At 37.3% G+C, this 23478-nt stretch overlaps 3 protein-coding genes across 3 annotated transcripts; 2 read left to right on the forward strand and 1 right to left on the reverse strand.

The window, feature by feature from the left end:
* The first annotated feature begins 4310 nt into the window (after nt 1-4310).
* Nucleotides 4311-6808, forward strand: LOC132555667 (uncharacterized). Its single transcript, XM_060220020.1, has 4 exons — nt 4311-4578; nt 5351-5544; nt 5715-6084; nt 6351-6808. The coding sequence occupies exons 1-4, from the start codon at nt 4311-4313 to the stop codon at nt 6806-6808; spliced, it is 1290 nt and encodes a 429-aa protein (XP_060076003.1).
* Nucleotides 6809-10142: 3334 nt separating this feature from the next.
* On the reverse strand, nt 10143-12592 carry LOC132555668 (uncharacterized). The gene is made up of 4 exons (XM_060220021.1): nt 12331-12592; nt 11416-11597; nt 10919-11288; nt 10143-10672 (listed from the first exon to the last, which is right to left on the reverse strand). Exons 1-4 carry the CDS (start codon nt 12590-12592, stop codon nt 10143-10145), a joined length of 1344 nt encoding a protein of 447 aa, XP_060076004.1.
* Nucleotides 12593-15570: 2978 nt separating this feature from the next.
* On the forward strand, nt 15571-16990 carry LOC132555669 (uncharacterized). Its single transcript, XM_060220022.1, has 3 exons — nt 15571-15732; nt 15892-16261; nt 16527-16990. Exons 1-3 carry the CDS (start codon nt 15571-15573, stop codon nt 16988-16990), a joined length of 996 nt encoding a protein of 331 aa, XP_060076005.1.
* The last annotated feature ends 6488 nt before the right edge of the window (nt 16991-23478 follow it).

Genomic DNA, 23478 nt, shown 5'->3' on the forward strand with positions numbered 1-23478 from the left:
ATTCTGTTAGTTCTTAGCTCTCTTTCGTTTTTAGTGCCTTAAACAATTGTCAGTACAGATACAATTCTACACCACATTAAGTTAGATCTGCATGGTGATAAAGATATTCCATATCTGAGAGAATGAGAGAATTTCATTTAAATGTTGCTCATACTTATTCTTATCGATTGAAATATTACTATGTACATGAGTAGATATTCACCACAAGTTATTTGTCAACTTCAGCATTTGTTTAAACTGATATGCTGTTAACTCACTGATACAAGACGCGCCATAATCTAGCTACGCAGTGGACAAAACATAACATTAGAAGATGAGAATGATACATTCAGTATTTACAAAACGATTCACATATTGGCTTTTATTTTAAATATTAGTTGATATAAGCCATAAAACATCCATTTACTGGACTCCTCACAATGGATACTTTGGAATGGGATTGTGGGTTCTGTTTACTCCCGTTTATGAGTCATTATGATACAGTATTTACATAGACTTGATTCCTCTTGTTTTAAAGTCGTTAGAAATGATTTGTTTACAAACATCAGTTTCCAGTACTTCCTAATTCAATAGAACACATTAAACGTTTCCTTAATCGTTCATCTTAATCTATCACTTTTTTTTGTCGGGATTGATATAGGTATATTCTCGAGTGTTACCGGTACTAAATGATATAGGTATATTCTCGACTGTTACCGGTACTAAATGATATAGGTATATTCTCGACTGTTACCGGTACTAAATGATATAGGTATATTCTCGACTGTTACCGGTACTAAATGATATAGGTATATTCTCGACTGTTACCGGTACTAAATGATATAGGTATATTCTCGACTGTTACCGGTACTAAATGATATAGGTATATTCTCGACTGTTACCGGTACTAAATGATATAGGTATATTCTCGACTGTTACCGGTACTAAATGATATAGGTATATTCTCGACTGTTACCGGTACTAAATGATATAGGTATATTCTCGACTGTTACCGGTACTAAATGATATAGGTATATTCTCGACTGTTACCGGTACTAAATGATATAGGTATATTCTCGACCGTTACCGGTACTAAATGATATAGGTATATTCTCGACCGTTACCGGTACTAAATGATATAGGTATATTCTCGACTGTTACCGGTACTAAATGATATAGGTATATTCTCGACTGTTACCGGTACTAAATGATATAGGTATATTCTCGACTGTTACCGGTACTAAATGATATAGGTATATTCTCGACTGTTACCGGTACTAAATGATATAGGTATATTCTCGACTGTTACCGGTACTAAATGATATAGGTATATTCTCGACTGTTACCGGTACTAAATGATATAGGTATATTCTCGACTGTTACCGGTACTAAATGATATAGGTATACTCTCGACTGTTACCGGTACTAAATGATATAGGTATATTCTCGACTGTTACCGGTACTAAATGTGACATTATGATGAACGTTTTTGGTTTTTCCTAATTACATTATTACTCTAAGAAAAACAACATAACAACTCATGCTACTTGTTGACTAGTAATATCTTACAGAAATGGCATGGTCTTCTCTACGATGTCTAGTTTACTTAACCGATATGAAGACCTCTATCCCTTAAAATCCAAATATTTTAATGATTATATCGTCCCTTCTTTCCTCATGGCATGTAACAAGTGATATTTAAAGGAAAGTAAAATCTTTATAATTGGCACTTGTTCGGCATTCGGTATTAACTAAATAGCAACGACTTGTTTTGTCCATTGCCTGTATATATAACCGGGTGGGTACCAAACTACAGTGTCAACATTATGACATTTCAGTGTGATATCCCTATAAAAACTTCTAATAAATTACTTTCGACGTCGAGGTAATGTTGTACATCTCAAAAATAGCAAACACGTTGCAACAATTGTTGAAAAGACTATATTCTATTCTCTTGAAGTAATTAGTACCTATCAAATAAATAAGATTAAGCACAATAATTGACTATTCTGCTGTTTCCTTCTTCCTAGACTCGCCAGTGATGCTAAGGGTTTAAACTGTTGACACCCAACGACGACTGATAAAAATCAAAATTGATCGAAACAAATTTCGAAAAACCTAATAGAGAGATTCACTAGCCCAAAAACTTAACAAAACTTTTGAGTTTCGAATTTCATAGTGCCGAATCCTGAGGCCAGGACATGGCAGGAATCATAAATTGTCTTCCTTCTTTAATTGAGTGACAATGTCCTAAATATCTATAAATTAACGTAATGCATCATATACAGTAATTTCGATGATCTGAAGTTTCAGATTTGAGTTATCTGTCGTAATTGTATCCGAGTTTCATGTTAATATGTATACATATATATTTATAAATTTCATATATACTACAACGAAAAAGAAACGCCGTGTAACCTAAAAAGATTCTTTTAAATGATATAATTTAATGTTACATTATTTCATTCATTTTTGTATACAATTTCATCTGTTTGGAACCATTTGATGAAAGTTCTATCGATTATCAATGCTAATTATGCCAAAAATATCCCCCTTTTAGCGATGACCCTACATGTATTGCGCAACACGGCCGGACATTTCAGTATCTTGTGTGTCCTCCATGCGCAGCTGTCGCAGCCCTGATTCTTCTATGCATGGAATTAATCAGGGTGTTAACCCTTGCAATGGGGATGTTATTCCATTCTTCATGCAAGGCACGTGTGAGCTGGACCAGATTAGTAGGGGCATTTGGACGCCTCCTAACTCTCCTATCCAATTCGTCCCACAAATGCTCAATTGGAGACAAATCTGGACTGAATGCTGGTCAATCGATTGGGATTACGTTATTGTTGGCAAGAAATTGCTTTCAAACTCTAGCGACATGGGGCCGGGTAGTGTCTTGCTGGAATATCAGGTTCCGTGCTTGCACACATGGCACGGCAACTGGGCGAAGGATTCCGTCTCTATACCTTACGCCGGTTAAATTACCGTCAATTACGATCAGGGGTGATTTAAACCCATAGGAGATACCGCCCCAAACACATACTGAACCACCGCCAAACCTATCCCGCTCAGCGACGCACGCGTCGGTGTAACGTTCCCCTCGACGTCGATATACACGACGTCGCCCGTCCGAACGGTAGAGAGTGAACCGGGATTCGTCAGTGAAGAATACCCGTCTCCATTGCCTCATAGGAAAATTTCTGGGCGAGTGTGCTTGTAACCAAGCCAATCGGCGTTGGCGACGCGCAGGAGTTAGGGGCAGACCAACATAGGGACGTCGGGCTCTTAGGCCATTGACGCATAATCGGTTTCGAACCGTATCAGGATGAATATGGCGGTTATGACTGCCTATAGTGTTATTTGCAGTTTCGGTAGCTGTGAGATGGCGATTACGTAAGTGAGAAAGTCTTATAAATCGATCCTGATGTGGCGTCGTGACGCGCGGACGTCCACTTCGCGGTCGGTCGATGACCCTCCCCGTCACTCGCACACGTTGGACAAGACGTTGAATTGTCCGAATATGTACACCAAAATGTGCAGCAACCTGAAGTTGACCCTGACCCTGCAAAAGCATTCCTATAGCCTGTCCCCGCTGAATACTTGAACAGTATCAAATAGACTGAAAATTTCCATTGGCGAACTCAATGACCTTCCCCTGCACGGGATTCTTGTATTTTAGCACGTGCCTCGCACGGAGCGCGGAGGTCAGGTATTGTGTGATTTTAAACACGTGTACCTAGTGACCGCGAACAACACATCAACCTGACCGAGTGTCATTATTCTAGGCCAAGCTACAAATAATTTGTAGTATATTTAGTGTACCCGGCGTTTCTTTTTCATGTTAGTATATATGTTGGTCATAGTCCAATTATGGTGGACCACTTAATGATACAAACAACATATAATATATAAAATGCATATTCCCGTTATACATACAATGATGCACAACTAGATTATGCTGTATATATGCATTTTATTAATTTATTTTTTGTTTGTTATTGAACAAGACCATGAACACTATCGCTAAAATTACACCGAAAATAACTTAAATAGCACTGCCAAATGACGCAAATATGACCACAACAACGTCTGTTTAACATATTCTGAAGTGACAAAATGATAACTATACAGCCCTATTCAAGGAAACCTTCTCCAACCATTTTAAATCCAAACACGTCCATTAATAAGTTTTTGTGTAGGGGTACCACGTCACCTCGGTATTAACATAGATTATATAGACAACCATTGACTGACGGCGCCATACCTATATATCCTAGTATCAGTATCTTATAGAACTCTTATCGTCCTTATACAAACATTGTACCGTAATGACCTCGGGTGACGCTGTACTACACTTCCGATATTTTACTATAAATACTAGTACATGGTACTCTGTATACCAACAAACCGAGGAAGACAATTGTCCGAGCGGCACAGAAGAAAACAGTACCAACAAATTGAGGAAGACAACTGTCCGAGCGGCACAGAGGGAAAAAGTACCAACAAATAGAGGAAGGCAACTGTCCGAGCGATACAGAGGGAAAAAGTACCAACAAATAGAGGAAGGCAACTGTCCGAGCGATACAGAGGAAAACAGTACCAACAAATAGAGGAAGGCAACTGTCCGAGCGGCACAGAGGGAAAAAGTACCAACAAATAGAGGAAGGCAACTGTCCGAGCTGCACAGAGGAAAAAGTACCAACAAATAGAGGAAGGCAACTGTCCGAACGGTACAGAGGAAAAAAGTACCAACAAATTGAGGAAGGCAACTGTCCGAGCAGCTCAGAAAGGACATCATTGAAATTCCGTCGAAGAGGAAACCGGTGACTTCAATTTTCAAAACAGGTGTTTATATCTATGATTACACAGAATTCTAATTCCTAATTAATTGACGAAAAACACTTTCATTTCGACTTAAAATGGATTTATCAATACGACTGTTTTTGTCTCTATATTATTTGGCACTCAGTTTGACCAAATTAGCGATAAATTGTCTGTATGAATTTCTCGTATCTTCTCCCCTACGCTTTTGATAGATTAAAATCCAAAACATAAGTAAATAGTTGTTTTGTGTTATTTTCGAAAATAGATGACATTCGAAATCAAATTTTGCTTTCACAAATTTTAATCTAGTAGCTAGCTGTCGACGTTAATAAGGTTGTTTGTGTCTTGGTACCTAAGCTATTGATAAACCGACTTGGAATTCTTAAAAACTGCTTCCACATCAGTCAGATCACAATATCAAATCGACAAAAGTGAAAATTGAATCTTTACATTAACAAAAATGTTTAGAATATAAATTGTGCAAGATATTTTATACTTCTTTCAATGTAAAATATAATTATTTGGTTATGATATTGTTTTCCAGAGTTTCGGCAAATCAGCATGGATACCATGGTCGTAACCATATTGGCAGCATATTTGGCACTTTGTGTATGGTTACCTAGGGTCAGAGGTCATGGCCGACTTTTAGAGCCCCCGGGTAGGGCCAGTATGTGGAGGTTTGGCTACAACACTCCCCCAAACTATGACGACAACCAACTCTTCTGTGGAGGCTTTAATGTGAGTCATCATTTAATTTTGAAATAAGAATGTTTACCATACGAATCACTTTCGCATTACGTAAAGCAATATAAAAGCTATTCACAACATTGGACGAACCAGTAGCAAAACAACGAAGGTGTGTAACAACATACAAGATCATACGAATATAGGATTCTCTTTTTGTACAGCGTCAATGGAAAATCAATGGCGGTAAATGTGGCGTTTGTGGCGACCCCTGGAATGGAGCACGTGAACATGAGGCTGGCGGGAAATATGCTACTGGAACTATTGTCCGCCATTACAGTGAGGGACAGACGATCAGTGTGAACGTTCAGATAACAGCGTCACACAAGGGCTACTTTGAGTTCCGGCTGTGTCCTCACAACAACCCCAGCACCCGTGTGTCCCAGGCATGTCTGGACCAACACGTTCTACAACAGACCGATGGCAGCACTCGGGTGTACGAGACTGGTCATCCCACCAACTATACAATCCACCTCAAACTTCCGGCTGGTGTCACGTGCTCACAATGTCTTCTCCAGTGGAAATACAACGCAGGTCAGTTTCGTATAACATCAGGTTTTATTGCTTTGATGGATTTCTGGTTATTGATTCTTAAAAGAACAACCATCTATTGAAGTTGTGTCGCTATATATTCGGCGTGTAGGAGATATTGATATAACCTGCGCGAACTTGGTTTAGAATACAAATGTAATGTTTTTGCCAATGAAGAATTACGCTTTAAATCGACTGATGAGAAAATCCAAATTTATTTTTATTTTGATACAGGTAAGTATTTGAATTTGTTACTTTTCCCTTTACAGGAAACTCGTACGGCTGTGACGGAGGTCATTGCTGTGTCGGATGTGGGGAACAAGAACAGTTTTACGGTTGTGCTGATGTCAGTGTAGGATCAATGGGATCATCTTCACCTTCATCAGGACAAAATCCACCGTCTGCCTATCATCCGGTCAACGTCATTCCACAGGGACAAACACAGGTATCAGGCATTCACTTCCTAATTCCGGCGATTGCACAACAACACGGACAATACATTCAGAATCATCAGCCCGCTGGCTATGCACCACGGAACACTAATCACGTCATATCCGGTAACTTGTTTTCCGGTGGAAGTCAAACTGAACCGTGTAAAGCTACTCCTCGCTATCGAGCCATCTATCAGTACGCCGACCAGTACTGTGCTGTACAGTGTAGTAGAGGGAGCTGTCCGGTTGAACAGTATTGTACCTCGGCGTGTAGGAGGTCATTTGGTGGCAAATAACAAGTTTCACAAACTGATTTTGGCATGAACATCATATTTAGTTTATTGTTTATACATGCCGTTTATTTTGTGTCGGGTCACACCTTTGTGTTATAATACATTTATTTATTTATTTTGTTATTGTGCATAATACAGTGCCGGTGCCAAAGATGTAGCATATGTGAAATATGTAGTAGATATAAAAATACGATGTCATTTCTTCAGAAAACGGGCAACCTATGATGATTTCAATATGCTATAGTATTTGTGCTGAACATTTTTGATAATTTGCTGTGTATATTGAATATTGGTTTTATACTTTTAAAAATAAAATCAACACAAAAATGGCACCATGTCCCTGTGCTGCTAATTTTTCATAACGTTAAAATTTGAACATCAAACTCAAATGAAACGAGCACGTACTACATAATGACGTTAAAAATTAACGCCAATAAATCATAACGTTATTTTTAACGTTAAAATTCAACAAAAAGTAACAAAATCCACAGGGAGGTGCAGCAGTCCAAAAAAATTAAGGAATTTTGTAATTTCTTATATCAGATAAATTAAAAGAACGTCAAGTATATGTGTATATTCTGAACCGTTCCACTATTCGCATGAATCGAAACGTGGCATGCAGGATAATGCAAACCTCGGGCATTAAAGTGCACAAGATGTATCTGCCACCTGTTATTGTAGATCGAAGATTGTACAAAAGATACATACCTTCGTGGAAATAGCAGATATCATATTTGACCATGATTGGTGACCTTTACAACCTTACACCAGTTGAACTTGATGCAAAAAGAACTAGAGATAGCGTATACAGCCTACTCAGCTACAAAAATCCTGGAAAACTTGTATATACGAAACTGTCATGAAAGCCAGCTGAATTCAAAAGATGACGTATTGCTAGCTTTTAAGCCCACCTTTTTTCTATAATCGAAGTAATAATAACCATTTCCTTTTTCCCATTTTGTACATTTTTACTAACACATCATACGATCCCTCTATCTTAGCTGAACTTTAACTCTCATAATAAAATATCAGTATGATGTGTTGCCAAAATCAACATTTCACGCCAATTTTACGACCTTAGCGGCTGCTATTCTAACGCTTTACCTCATAACCAAGTTTATAATGGTTTATAGCATGTAGGGGACTAGGAAGTCAGGCCACAGCGAATATAATTAGAAACTTCTACGCTTACAGCAATATTCAAATGCTTGTATGCATGGAAAATGAGTGTTTTAATGATCAAAAGTGATTAAATACAAACCTGAAATATTTCACTAATATCAGTATATGTCGGTTCCCTTTTAATTTCGAAATAATCTTAGAATGGTGAACCTTAAGTTGAGAAGAGCAAACTATTTTCATAACAGGTTTAAGTTACAGGTTGTCTGTTACGCAGCACTTGAAGTATACACTTTAACTAGATAGTTGGTGTAGTGTTTATTTCGATGCTGAGCATAACTAATTGGATCAAATTCAACACCATTAAAACCAGTATCAACTGGCTAGAATAGTCATCTGAGTTTGTAATTATCATTTCGCTGTCGTAGACATCATTCTGTAAAGAGTTGCCGAACAGTACTCTATGTAGTGTAAATGAACAGCTGCTTTATTGTTTTACGTGATCAAGAATGATAGCCTTTATTATAGATAATTTCACGGAATTGATTTGCACCTGAAGTGATTGTATGTTTTGATGTTAATTAGTACTAAATAAATGCTATTTTCTAACGTATCTATAACGGTTTGATCTATACTGTATCAGCACTTAGCATTTACTGTTTGTTTGTCACGTGCCAATGGTTATAGAATAATCTAAACTCATACTTAACTGTGTTAAAATCTCCAATCTCATATTTGGTATAATTTACAACAGAATCTGTTTTAGTTTTTTATATGAATTTATAAGCCGTCTTCTGTATAGATATCGTGTATATAAATCACTGTCTCAAAATATATCATATGAATTTTCATCAGTCTACATCAACTCTAGGAACCATACACATGTGACGTCATCGATATTTCATATACATTAACTCTATATTGCAATTATCTTACTGAAACATGTGAAGTAAACACTTGTTCCTATATTTTATTAATACATTAATTCTAATTGCTTGTGTATCATAACAATTTGAATCATATGTATAAAATTTCCGTTGTATAAAAACAAACAGAAAATACCAAAATGTCAATAAAATCATATTCCAAACTCAAGCTCAATAAAACTAGTGCAAAGTGTGTAAAAAGGAAAGATTTACACTGAGATTCCTGAAAAAGTACTAGGAGAATAAGACCAGGTGCTCCGGAAGAGTAAGCTGTCTTCTGCTTCATCGACGACGTGCGGAATCTGAACTACTGATTAATGTTCCGTGACAATGGCTGTGACTTTTGATCTCGAATGTGATTGGCTGTACTATGGTCAAAGCAGTGTGTATATCACAAAACCGATATTTAAAAACGGAGATCAAAATGAAAAGTATTTTTTAGTTTGTACAGACAAAATCGCACAAAACATGCCAAGAAAATGCTAAGATGTCAACATAATCAGAATCCAAACTCAATTTTACAGATCAACCAACATATAAACAAAATACAGATTTAGACGGAGGCTTCTGAAAAAGTACAAGAAGATTGAGACCAAGTGTTCCGGATTATTTAACATCTTCTGCTTCCGTTTTCAACAAAGACGAAGAAAGTATGCGTCTATGTGCAGCAAAATGTCTAACAGCCCTGAAATGTTCGGTACATCACAATGCATCGTATTGGCTCCGTCATAAATGTCATTTACGTTCAACAATTTCTCGGAAATTCATGTTTAGAATCTTTATCTTATGATGAAATCCATATCCTATTGACAACCAACAGGAAGATTGAAAACAAGAGAAATAAGTCATCTAGAGATTCAGGTATACACGTGAAGAAATATCGCTTGATGATAGTGTTTTTGTATAAAGCTAGATATAGTACAGCGTCCAAAAAACAAGCAGAAAAAGATTTTTCCTTGAGATTTTATTATCAAAAGCTGAAAGTCTCCATACAAAACATGATATATTTTGATAATGTAATTAACACAATATGTAAAAAATAATATAGCAAAATTACAACGTTTCTTTTCTAAAACCACGGGGGAAATAAATAGCATTTATCGTGTGTTTTGGCACCGACGTTATATTATGCAGATTGATAACAACAATAAAGAATATATCATGATGATCCATGTTTCTCCTGGATCTCCATAAGGACTTTAGTATGACCAAAAACACGTAACATACCTTATCATATAATTAATATATCGATATCAGGAGTACAAAAATGTCACATTCGTCTGTAATTTTTGTTAAACTTTGCCACCAAACAACCTCCTACACGCCGAGGTACAATACTGTTCAGCCGGACAGCTCCCTCTACTACACTGTACAGCACAGTACTGGTCGGCGTACTGATAGATAGCTCGATAGCGAGGAGTAGCTTTACACGTTTCAGTCTGACTTCCGCTTCCACCGGAAAACAGGTTACCGGATATGACGTGATTAGTGTTCTGTGGTACATAGCCAGCGAGCTGATGATTCTGAATGTATTGTCCGTGTTGTTGTGCAATAGCCGGAAGTAGGAAGTGAATGCCTGATACCTGTGTTTGTCCCTGGGGAATGACGTTGATCGGATGATAGGCAGAGAGATGTTGTCCTGATAATGGAGTTTGTCCCTGAGATACTCCGTGCGCGTTCTGATAGACAGACGAATGAATCTGAGGGGATGAATATGCCGAACTCCCGCCGGATCCTACACTGACGTCAGCACAACCGTAAAACTGTTCTTGTTCCCCACATCCGACACAGCAATGACTTCCGTCACAGCCGTACGAGTTTCCTGGAAAGAAATATTAACACTCATTTATCAAACAGAACCTGATTTCTGTTATACATGACTGGATGCGATATTACTTCTCAGAAAAACTATTCCCACACAAAAAATGATGCATCATCATCATCATCATCATCATCATCATCAACAACAACAACAACAACAACAACAACAACAGCAACACATACTGATAAACTATCATTATTTCATATTGATTTTAAATATTAACACAGTGGTCAATGTGTTACTCACCTGCGTTGTATTTCCACTGGAGAAGACATTGTGAGCACGTGACACCAGCCGGAAGTTTGAGGTGGATTGTATAGTTGGTGGGATGACCAGCCTCGTACACCCGAGTGCTGCCGTCGGTCTGTTGTAGAACGTGTTGGTCCAGACATGCCTGGGACACACGGGTACTAGGGTTGTTGTGAGGACACAGTCGGAACTCAAAGTAGCCCTTGTGTGACGCCGTTATCTGAACGTTCACATTGATCGTCTGTCCCTCACTGTAATGGCGGACAATAGTTCCAGTAGCATATTTCCCGCCAGCCTCATGTTCACGTGCTCCATCCCAGGGGTCGCCACAAACGCCACATTTACCGCCATTGATTTTCCACTGACGCTGCCAGATAAAAAAAAAAACTTTTTTATAGACCTTGCAATGGTGTGAATTTTTTGCTTACTGTTACTTCATATATATTAATAAATTTAATGACAATCAAACATTTTAAAGCTAAATGATGACTCACATTAAAGCCTCCACAGAAGAGTTGATTGTCGTCATAGTTTGGGGGAGTGTTGTAGCCAAACCTCCACATACTGGCCCTACCCGGGGGCTCTAAAAGTCGGCCATGACCTCTGACCCCGGACATCCATATGCATAATGTTAGATATAATAAGGCCACTGTATGCATGTTGATTCGGTGAAATCCTGGAAAATGAATATGACTATTAGAAAACCAAACTTTCTTTGTCAGAGGCATTTCTTCGGTAAAGATATCTTTCATAAAGATATATTTTCTATTCTTTTTCGTAAATTATACTTCATTACAGAATTGTTCGTCAGGAACATGATGACCTGTGATCAGTGCAAGTCTACGTGTCTGAAACATTTCTTAATTTATTCAAACCTAGTGCAAAATATGAACAACATCAAGAAAATTCCAACATGGCAACATAATCATACTTAAAATTCAAATTCCATATACCTAGTGCAAAATATGAACAAAAGAAAGATTTATACGGAAAGTCCTGAAAAAGTATAAGGAGAATAAGACCATGTGTTACGGAAGAGTAAGCGTCTTCTATTTCAACGACGACACTTGCCGAAGCTATGTCATAATTCGTGAAGATAGATTAGCCCTTTTTTTGCTTCTGAAGCTTTTCGGACTCATACTTCTGAACATAAGCGATGTATATATAGTTAAAATCAAAGGAAAACGCGTAGACCATACAGAATAGTTGAATCGAGTTGGATTTGAGTAAAAAAAAGGTATTAAGGCAAACGAAAAGGGAAAACGATCTCTATTTGTTAGACTTTTCATGTAAAACAATAGTATATAGGCATTTGTTGTACTGTTTACACCTGTCTTGAATGTTGATCTTCCTCAATTTGTTGGTACTTTTTTCTGTGTCGGACAGTTGCCTTTCTTATTTGTTGGTACTTTTTCCCTCTGTACCGCTCGGACAGTTGCCTTCCTCTATTTGTTGGTACTGTTTTCCTCTGTGCCGCTCGGACAGTTGCCTTCCTCTATTTGTTGGTACTGTTTTCCTCTGTGCCGCTCGGACAGTTGTCTTCCTCGGTTTGTTGGTACTGTTTTCCTCTGTGCCGCTCGGACAGTTGCCTTCCTCTATTTGTTGGTACTGTTTTCCTCTGTGCCGCTCGGACAGTTGCCTTCCTCGGTTTGTTGGTATACAGAGTACCATGTACTACTAGTATTTATAGTAAAATATCGGAAGTGTAGTACAGCGTCACCCGAGGTCATTACGGTACAATGTTTGTATAAGGACGATAAGAGTTCTATAAGATACTGATACTAGGATATATAGGTATGGCGCCGTCAGTCAATGGTTGTCTATATAATCTATGTTAATACCGAGGTGACGTGGTACCCCTACACAAAAAACTTATCAATGGACGTGTTTGGAGTTAAAATGGTTGGAGAAGGTTTCCTTAAAGATAGTTGTATAGTTATCCATTTGATAATAAATATATATAACGTATTTCCTGTGTACAAATTTGCGTCATTTGATAATGTGATATATTTAGTGTTGTGATATGACTTATAGTATCATGCAATATCATATCAAAAGAGAAGCGAACTCTCGCTTCGGCGATCGAGATAATATTACTTATGTTGATTATGCATTACTATCTGTATTGAATTAATAGTATTCACTATATACAAATTATATGTTCTTTGCAGACTCATCATGTAGGATATCAAAACATCACAGCGACAATAAAAACTCTACAAAATACCAATGTATCAAATAAAAACAAATACGAGTCAAAGATTGAAGTAAACAGAATTTGTGTCCATCTTTGTTTCATGACAAACGGTGGATTTAAAAAAAACAAGAAAATAACAACATAATCATAATACAAACTCAAATTCAATTAAATAGGGTAACATATGACAAAAGAAATATTTACGCTGAGACCCTTACCAATGTACAAGGAGAATAAGACCAGGTGTCTCTAAATATTTAACGTCTTCTGCTTCATCAACGACATGATTTAGAAAATTATGGGACTAGTGCACCTTTCTGACATTTCTTTGATCACTTTGGAATTTTCTCCGCCATCTTCGAGGTTTCAAAATTCTATTGCTTCTAATGCTAAATTTGTAGTGAAAGATGCTAACTTTTTCAACAAGTCATCCTCTTCAGTTATAAAGTTTGCTGTATGGATAAACATGAATTATGAAGGAATTGATGATACTCAGAGTTCAGAATATTGATTAGTTGTTGACATCCGATATATAAGTATGAAACGTACGGTATACAGAAAAGGAAATGAAAGGAGACATGTTATTTATTTTACACTTTACACGGCCCTTGTTTTCCAGATATATTTTTATAACGGTCCGTATTCATTTCAAGATTATTGTTACATCGTCTTAATAATAAACTTTATTCAATTTACAACAATTGTTACATTGCTTACATTAATGACTCTTGTTGGCCCGGATGGATGGGCACGAGGATTTTTGTTGTAGCAGGAAACCGGAGTATCCAGGGATCGGACAGGTTATCCCATACCTTTTCACGGGGATCGAACCTCGGACGCCTGTGTGAAAAGTGAGTGTGCAACCAATGTGCCAATCGACCGCCCATCCACATACTTTGTTAGTCTGTAGTGTATGTTTCTTGTTGGTAGTTCTGCTCCAAACTTCTTATTTATAAATTATTTATGATCGCCATTTGTCTGTAATATTTGTTTTGATCACATGTATAATTGATCAATAGATTTGAATCTGATGGTGCTGTTTACCGGAATTAATTGAACGTCGACAAGTTGGAACAGAGTAACAGCCAATGAGGTGAAATAACAATTTTGTTTTTTGTAATAAACTCAAAGTAATGCGAAAGAAAACTTCAGTTCAAACAAAGAAAATAACATTTCACATACTTCAATGTTATTAATGTAAAATTGAATCCTGAACACATCTTCAGTTCTCAATTTGTTTACTCATGGTGAAAATTCGAAATTAGGGATAGGATGGATTCCATTTTATTTACTTAAGTCAAAGAAAATCGTGGATATAGTAAAAGATCTTTCGTTCTGGATGGTACGTTTGTAGATTGCTGCATGCTGTGACGTCAAAACTTATAAAGTCTTTTAGTGAATTTATTCATTAACTCTTGACAAATATAGGTATTGACAATAGGTACCCAGATAAAAATGTGCGTCAGTTATGTTATTTTCAATTGTTATAATTCCATGGAACAAGTGTTGAGTTTATCGTACCGTTTAAGCCCACACAATGGGTCTGACGTCATTTGATATGACCTTGTATTGAGACGAGGGGGCTATCACCAGCACCAACCGTTCGATGACCTAACGGACAGTAGGTAATCGGGTACAGCAATGGCGTCAAATCTGCGTATCACCGTATCCATGTCCAAAAGAAATTTTATCTCTGCAAAACAAATATTGTTATGTTGTTTATGCGATCTGCTTCCGATAATTTTACTATAAATACCAGGAACACATGTACCTTTTGTATACCAACAAAGCTCACGACCCCGAACAGCCGTAACTGTCGGAACGACTACAGAATACTTCGGTAGAGAGTAACATACAGGTACGTGTGTTCACAATTAAACAAGTTCTATGCTTTAGATAACACTATGAGATTTCACTACATATAATAATATGGTATATCTAATGTCTGTGGTTCAACAAATGTATTCTTCGGCACGTGCGATTAATTAAAACAGTTTTTTTTATCAATTTATGTCCTTATTAATTACGTGTCTATATGTGGTGTTATATTATAGAAATATAGTAAATACCATTACGTTTGTACTGAGGACAAATAGATAAATAGCATATATCAGTATGAATTCAACGTTACATAAAACATGTATCAAAAATAGGTAACACAGCTTTTAGGTTAAATACAGAGAAATTGTGGAAAATCATAAACAAATTGATGAACAGAAAAAACAGTTATGTTGACGAAATTCTTATTCGAACTCAAATTCGGAAGTTAAAATATGAACAAATGAAATATTTACACATAACCGATACCCGCCGTGTGAATCTAGTTCAATCCATGTGAAGTTCACGTAAGGAGACCTATAGGTACACCAACAACAATCAAACACGTCAATAACAAATACTATAATGTCCATTACTATTTACAGGAACTCTTTCCAACATGAAAGCTTTCACCATGGTGACATTCTCGATTTGCTTAACGCTGTGCGTATGGATACAGGGGGTTACAGGTCATGGCCGACTTTTAGAGCCCCCGGGTAGGGCCAGTATGTGGAGGTTTGGCTACAACACTCCCCCAAACTATGACGACAATCAACTCTTCTGTGGAGGCTTTAATGTGAGTCATCATTTAGCTTTGAAATGTTTGATTGTCATTAAATGAATTAATATTACACATTGTCCCGACTTATGCATCATGCAAGTAACAGTTAGCAAAATTAACACCATTGCAAGGTCTATAAAAAGGTTTTTCAAAAGCGTTATTTTTATCTGGCAGCGTCAGTGGAAAATCAATGGCGGTAAATGTGGCGTTTGTGGCGACCCCTGGGATGGAGCACGTGAACATGAGGCTGGCGGGAAATATGCTACTGGAACTATTGTCCGCCATTACAGTGAGGGACAGACGATCAGTGTGAACGTTCAGATAACAGCGTCACACAAGGGCTACTTTGAGTTCCGGCTGTGTCCTCACAACAACACCAGTACCCGTGTGTCCCAGGCATGTCTGGACCATCACGTTCTGCAACAGACCGACGGCAGCACTCGGGTGTACGAGGCTGGTCATCCCACCAACTACACAATCCACCTCAAACTTCCGGCTGGTGTTACGTGCTCACAATGTCTTCTCCAGTGGAAATACAACGCAGGTCAGTTTCGTTTCATATAAGCTTTTATTGCGCTTATTTGATTCTTGATTATTGAATCCTTAAAGAACAACTATCTATTGAAGTTGTGTCGCCATATATTCTGAGTGTAAGATATTGATATAAGCTGCACGATCTTGGTTTAGAATACAAATGTAATGTTTTTGCCAATGAAGATCTACGCTTTAAATCGGCTGATGAAGATATACAATTTTGTTTCTATTTTGATACAGATAGGTATTTGAATTTGTCACTTTTCTCTTTACAGGAAACTCGTACGGCTGTGACGGAGGTCATTGCTGTATCGGTTGTGGGGAACAAGAACAGTTTTACGGTTGTGCTGACGTCAGTGTAGGATCAATGGGATCATCTTCACCTTCATCAGGACAAAATCCACCGTCTTCCTATCATCCGGTCAACGTCATTCCCCAGGGACAAACACAGACATCAGGCATTCACTTCTTACTTCCGGCGATTGCACAACAACAAGGACAATATATTCAGAATCATCAACCCGCTGGCTATGCACCACAGAACACTAATCACATCATATCCGGTAACCCGTTTTCCGTTGGAAGCGGAAGTCAGACTGAACCGTGTAAAGCTACTCCTCGCTATCGAGCTATCTATCAGTACGCCGACCAGTACTGTGCTGTACAGTGTAGTAGAGGGAACTGTCCGGCTGAACAGTATTGTACCTCGGCGTGTAGGAAGTCGTCAGGCGGCAAGTGATCAGTTCCACAAGATACAGCATACAGATACTGGCGTAGGCAAGGGCTCCCCCCCCCAAATTGTCCCAGAGGTGACTTTTGTGAAACGTGTAAATCCGTTGAGTTTTTTATTGGGGGTGCAGGAAATGGAGCCAAAATTTTCAAAATTTTCTGGGGGAGGGCCCCCAGAGCCCTCGCCAAAACTTCGCGCCTTCGGGGCTCGCAACGCACGGCTTGGCCGGCGTTGCCAGATTTTTGCCCCTCTCCCTACCCCCAACTTTAAATCCTGGCATTGCCACTGAGCATACAGCCATTATATTACAAGTCCCATCGTTCTTACTCTTATAATTTATATTTTTGCATTGTTTGCTTACATCATTATTGTGTAAATGTTATTGGTATGTGCATTCGTAAACTTGTACGTTTGAAAGAATCGGAGATATGTTGCACTATTCTATTTATCTAAGCATTGTGCATAATAGTTCCAGTCACATTCAGCTACAAACTTATATAGATGTTTTCTAAATTGTGACAGACATATATTTTTCACTCATGTGCTTTTCTTTTATCTAATGTATTGATATGATAATTTCCGGAGATGTATTATGTAAGTAATTTCTTTGTCATTGTCGGATAGCTTTGTTCTTCCATTTTTATATGGTCATTTTATATGCAAGTATTTTTTGTAATAAAAGATGAAAAATATCTTACGTTTTTATCTGGATTTTGTTACGCTCACTGAAGGGAGAGCATATAGTCACCGCATTGTCCGTCCATCTCTCCGTCATAATTTTGTCCGGATCGTAACACAAAAACTATAAGAGGTATCAACATAAAACTCTATAAGTAGATAGATCTTAACTAGAAGTTCAGAGCACAAGAACCGTCACTCTGTTTTGCACAATTTAGGAGTTATTGCCCTCTTTTTATACTTAAATATTGCCCGGAGCATAACTTAAAAACTATAATATGTATCAACATAGGACTTCATAAGTAAATAGATTTCAACAAGAAGAAGTGCAGTGCACCAGACTCATCACTGTTTTGCACAATTTAGGAGTTATTGCTGTTTGTTATTTTTCATTCTTAAATTTTGTCCGGATCATTACACTAAAACTTTAAGAGATGACAACATGACACTGCATAGGTAGATAAATTTCTACAAGGAAAAGTGCTGTGCCCAAGAATCATAACTCTCTTACTGTCCTTTGATATTTTTCAAAAGTAAATTTTGTGCCATTCGGGAAGTATAACCCGTCTCATTTTAGTATACAGTGGTATATTTTGGTAACAGGTATCTGACAACTTTGTCAGAACTTCCGGGTTTGCCTGCTGACAACATTGTGCTCAGGAACATCTCGTTTGGCCATTGCAACTAACATACATGTGATTGGAAATTTAATATAATGGAAAATGTTGCATTCGAGATACTGTCAACAGTATTTCAAACTTCATTAATTAACGCACTTCCATCAGGTACATATACAGGTGAAACTCCGGAAAACAAGTTCACATTTCGCTTATCGCCTGCATTTCGTGTCTATTAAACACTATTAAATACTTCCAGACATCATCATCGAAAATTATCAATTAGATTCAATTAAACTTTATTAGTGCAATAACAATTACAATGTACATATGTAATTTGATGGCTTACGCGACCAGTTTGAAAACAGCGGGCTAAAGTTTACAAACGGAGAAGAAGATTTTTATACTTATTCAAACTGGGATACAGGTCTGTCTCCCGAGTTCTTATGACCGTTTAATAAACAGTTCTGACGTATGATTATGATAGGTAAAAGCCCATGTCCGTTTCAAGAACTTTTCAATTTTACCGTGATAGCTCATTCGTTGTGTAATTCTATCTGCAATGACAAGGCTGTGTTATTTAACGGGAATTTGTCTCCACTCTTCAACTTGACTTATATCTTGCAGAAAATTACTTTTTTCCTTCATTCCTTAATTTGGGCGTATCATAAGTGTAATCATATTGTTCTTACTCTGTGTCTAGAGAAAACGTTGTCGAATTGAATTCCGAATGGTTTACATGTACCTCGAAGAATATGTCTTCAATAGTTATTCTGTTGGGCCTACAATAAGTAACCTACATCACTTTTGTACTTCTGTACTAGATACTGGAGACTATTGTTAAATGCCTATTGTGTTTCTCACCCCATTTTGGTTGATTTAACATTTTGAGATTACTATTTTTGCGAGTATTTTTTCACCTCCGTGATATTTATATGTAACTTATTTCCACATTTTGTCCCGAGAGTTACGCTATCAACACAAAGCCGATATTTCCACAGTAATGATCCTTCTGTTACTCGATAAAACATAACATTTTATCCCCGAAGATTGACACCAAGGATTCACAAACTATGATAATATTACATATGTTTAGTTCAAATGATGTTTTTACACGCTAACCTCTATGAAAAGGAGAAAGGATCTAACAATACTTTTACCCTGGTGTCTGCTTGATAGATCCCATGTTCAAAAGGCACACAGTTACGTTAGGTTAAACCCACCGTGAAGCGCATTTTTCCTTCAGTAAGTTTTGTTTCTACGTCAACCATCCCTGTGACGAAGCGTTCTAGACATAATCATAGGGACCTGAGAATTTGAAACAGTCTTTGTTAAGAGGATCTACCATGGTTTGTCTATCCGGGTTTGTTTAATGTTGAGAGGGGTCAGATCAATATTCAGTAAAAACGACACCCTTGTTTGGTGTATTAAATATATACCTTAGAGGGGTATCGTGTTTTCGAATATTGATCTAAAATGCTATAAATCCAAATACATGTTCTCAAGTCCCTGTGGGTGTGATTAAAACGATATATATATATATATAGGATTGTTTTGCGTTCTCGTGTTAACAATGAGGTTAGTTACCACGCATCAGAGTATTGTGTAGGTTAGTAAGTCTAATATCGACCAAGAAGTCCTCGGAGAGACCTGACAGTATATGTGTCAGTTTCTATCTAGTTTGATTGGTATCTCGACTGTTTTATATACTCAGCACTAAGAGCACACACTCAATTTAAAGATAGATTACGTAACACTCAAGTGTAGGGAATAAGTTACAGAAGGCATAAATAGGCGATAAAAGGCGGCAACAAAGCATTCCTTATATAGGTCACACTGTAAGATCTACCAGACAGCATCTGACTGAAAACCGTCAAGTTTACAACGAAATATAAAATAACAATCCATTTCCTTTACATGTTAATATCTATTATTGGTTTTAAGTATTATAAATCGTGTATAGTCATCGGGTACTTTTACAAAGAACAGGTTGGAGGTGAAAGGAAAATATCGGCTTCTAATATTTCAAATATCTCTCCATTTTAAGCAATTCAAACCAATGTTATCTTATATATAGTACCTTCAATGTTGTTTTACCCAATGAATCACATTTTCGCGTTAAAAAAAAAAAAACAAAAAAAAGTTTGAAGCAAAAAACTGCATGCACTTTCTTCAAAAGACACAAAATGGATCCAGGTTCTCTATATCAATTCATTTTCAATATATGGATTTCATAACATCCTCGAAAATATAGAAAAATGTATCCCAACTATCCGCCCCATCATTTTCATGTCTACGTCTTCAAGTCATTAACACGTATACGCGTCAATAACACGTCTACACATCAATAACACGTCTACGCGTAAATAACATGTCTTCACGTCAATAACTCGTCTACAAGACAATAACACGTCTACGCGTCCATAACACGTCTACAAGACAATAACACGTCTACGCGTCAATAACACGTCTACAAGACAATAACGCGTCTACACGTCATTACCGTCTTCAAGACAGTAACATGTCTACACGTCAATAACACGTCTACACGCCTATAACACGTCTACACGTCAATAACACGTCTACAAGACAATAACGCGTCTACACGTCAATAACGTCTTCAAGGCAGTAACACGTCTACACGTCAATAACACGTTTACCCGCCTATAACACGTCTACACGTCAATAACACGTCTACAAGACAATAACATGTCTACACGTCAATAACACGTCTACAAGACAATAACGCGTCTACACGTCAATAACACGTCAATAAAACGTCTACACGTCAATAACACGTCTACAAGTCAATAACACGTCTAAACGTCAATAACACGTCTAAACGTCAATAACACGTCTACACGTCAATAAAACGTCTACAAGACAATAACACGTCTACAAGACAATAACGCGTCTACACGTCAATAACACGTCAATAAAACATCTACATGTCAATAACACGTCAATAAAACGTCTATACGTCAATAACACGTCTATAAGTCAATAACACGTCTACAAGACAATAACGCGTCTACACGTCAATAACACGTCAATAACACGTCTACAAGTCAATAACACGTCTACACGTCAGTAACACGTCTACACGTCAATAACACGTCTACAAGACAATAACACGTCTACACGTTAATAACGCGTCCACACGTCAATAACACGTCTACACGTCAATAACACGTCTACACATCAATGACACGTCTACAAGACAATAACACGTCTACACGTCGATAACGCGTCTACACGTCAATAACACGTCTACAAGTTAATAACACGTCTACACGTCAATAACTCGTCTATACGTCAATGACACGTATACACGTCGATAACACGTCTACAAGTTAATAACACGTCTACACGTCAATAACTCGTCTATACGTCAATGACACGTATACACGTCGATAACACGTCTACAAGTCAATAACAAGTCTACACGTCAATAACACGTCTTTAAGGCAGTAACAAGTCTACACGTCAATAACACGTCTACACGTCAATAGCACGTTTATAATTTGATAACACGTGCACTAGGTCTGCAAGTCATTTATACATATTCAAGTAAACGATACATCTTCAAGTGAAAAACACGTCAACAAATCAATTACAAATCTACACGTCAATAACACGTGTACAAGCACATGAAAAGTTTATTAAAGACAACGTGTAAAGAAACATGAATTTCTAAGTCAACATCGATTAGACTGGGAGAGAGGGAGGATATGGAGAGAAGTTTTAAAAGTACAACCATGGGACACGAGAAGTTATAATGGTATAATGATTAAAGACGAAAGACACGCGAACGCGATTCAAAAACGTCTAAAAACATGTGTTTAGAATTTTGGATTCGAGTCTTACACTTGTGATCCTCATACTTCATCTGTAACTGTCAAGGTGCTCATTTTAGTCTATATCTCTCTAACGATTTTGTAACATAGCTGTGGCTGATGACTCATTGCAGCGATAATGTATTTTGACAGACTTCACAAGAAATTTTAAAGAAACCCGTATCTATTATACAGAACTTGTAACGACACGAAGGGTTTATAATTGGCACGCTACCATTTTGTTGTATAATAAGGTTTACCAAAAATAGTCCAATCTTTGCTATTAGCTTCAGATCACTTAAGAGTGAGCAGCATACCTATAAATAATCAGTTCATCACGTGACTTCTATAGCAACATGACTATAAATAACCAGCTCATCACATGATTATAATGCAATAGATATTCTATCGTTTCGAGGATGTTAATTACAAGGTCAGATAAATTTTGATTATAGGAAATAGTTATAGGGTGGCCTATCTTTCCAAGTAAATACATCGTTCATAACGAGGCTGTGTTATGATACTCCTTAAGTGGTTAAGAAAAAGTTTCTGGCATTTCGTAGTCATCAGTAGAACCTCGTCCTAAACAAAGAAAGTAAACAATTGATTTCTGTACCTACATTACGTGTGGAACTTAAAAGAAACCGGTGGTGATAAAGTACTCTAATATTTTATTAACTTAGCATCATACACACTCATTACTGCTTTTTTAACAAATGTGTCCTTAAGTTATTCCGAGTGATCGCTGTTAGCTGGGTTTATCGCTCCTTGAACATTCAGAGTCGTTACGAAGCGGGTAATGTACGATGCAGAGATTCCTCTTCACGATCCGTTGATCTCTATGGACAGTTCCAAGTTGACGGTAAACTTTGGAATAATTATCTTGCTCCTTAATTTTTATGTCAGTGACCATTGTCCATCGATTTCTAATAAATATTTAGTTTCAACACCCTTCATTTCATTTGTGTTACTGAGTAAGAGCGTTCTGATATCACGACTCTGTGAAAGTGTTTAGTAATAATACTATACTTAGTTAACCTTTGATGTGTACTGCATTTGATAGATCATATTTGGGAAACCATCACTTCAAAATATACATATTATAGTTACACCAGCCAAACTAATAAATTTCTCCAGCAGGTATCTGTTTTTTAATCTTATTTTCAGTACTGATATTTACTTTGTTAAAAGTTGAACCCTATTTGCAATTATCTTTAAAGTCAGTATACTGAAAAAGTCAAAGGTAGGCTTAGATAGTTTCCGTTTCCACCGATCGATCGATGTTATTGGTAAGAAACATGGCAAAATTTACAACTTAAGTTCTATTTGTTTCTGTACTTAGATATATTACTTATCGAACATCACA

The sequence above is a fragment of the Ylistrum balloti genome, unplaced genomic scaffold, assembly GCF_031769215.1.
Source record: "Ylistrum balloti isolate Yb309-2 unplaced genomic scaffold, AGI_CSIRO_Ybal_v1 Utg370510, whole genome shotgun sequence".
Lineage (NCBI taxonomy): Eukaryota > Metazoa > Mollusca > Bivalvia > Pectinida > Pectinidae > Ylistrum > Ylistrum balloti.

Bases quoted from the DNA above. Each gene is read 5' to 3' on its own strand.
- LOC132555667 (XM_060220020.1), top strand. From the start codon at position 4,311: ATGACCTCGGGTGACGCTGTACTACACTTCCGATATTTTACTATAAAT. The intron at 5,545-5,714 runs GTGAGTCATCAT...CTTTTTGTACAG, and splicing joins TCTTCTGTGGAGGCTTTAAT to CGTCAATGGAAAATCAATGG. The intron at 6,085-6,350 runs GTCAGTTTCGTA...TTCCCTTTACAG, and splicing joins CCAGTGGAAATACAACGCAG to GAAACTCGTACGGCTGTGAC.
- LOC132555669 (XM_060220022.1), top strand. From the start codon at position 15,571: ATGGTGACATTCTCGATTTGCTTAACGCTGTGCGTATGGATACAGGGG. The intron at 15,733-15,891 runs GTGAGTCATCAT...TTTATCTGGCAG, and splicing joins TCTTCTGTGGAGGCTTTAAT to CGTCAGTGGAAAATCAATGG. The intron at 16,262-16,526 runs GTCAGTTTCGTT...TTCTCTTTACAG, and splicing joins CCAGTGGAAATACAACGCAG to GAAACTCGTACGGCTGTGAC.
- LOC132555668 (XM_060220021.1), bottom strand. From the start codon at position 12,592: ATGGTACTCTGTATACCAACAAACCGAGGAAGGCAACTGTCCGAGCGG. The intron at 11,598-12,330 runs GTACCAACAAAT...TTCATTTTCCAG, and splicing joins GAGCGGTACAGAGGGAAAAA to GATTTCACCGAATCAACATG. The intron at 10,673-10,918 runs GTGAGTAACACA...ATTTCTTTCCAG, and splicing joins CCAGTGGAAATACAACGCAG to GAAACTCGTACGGCTGTGAC.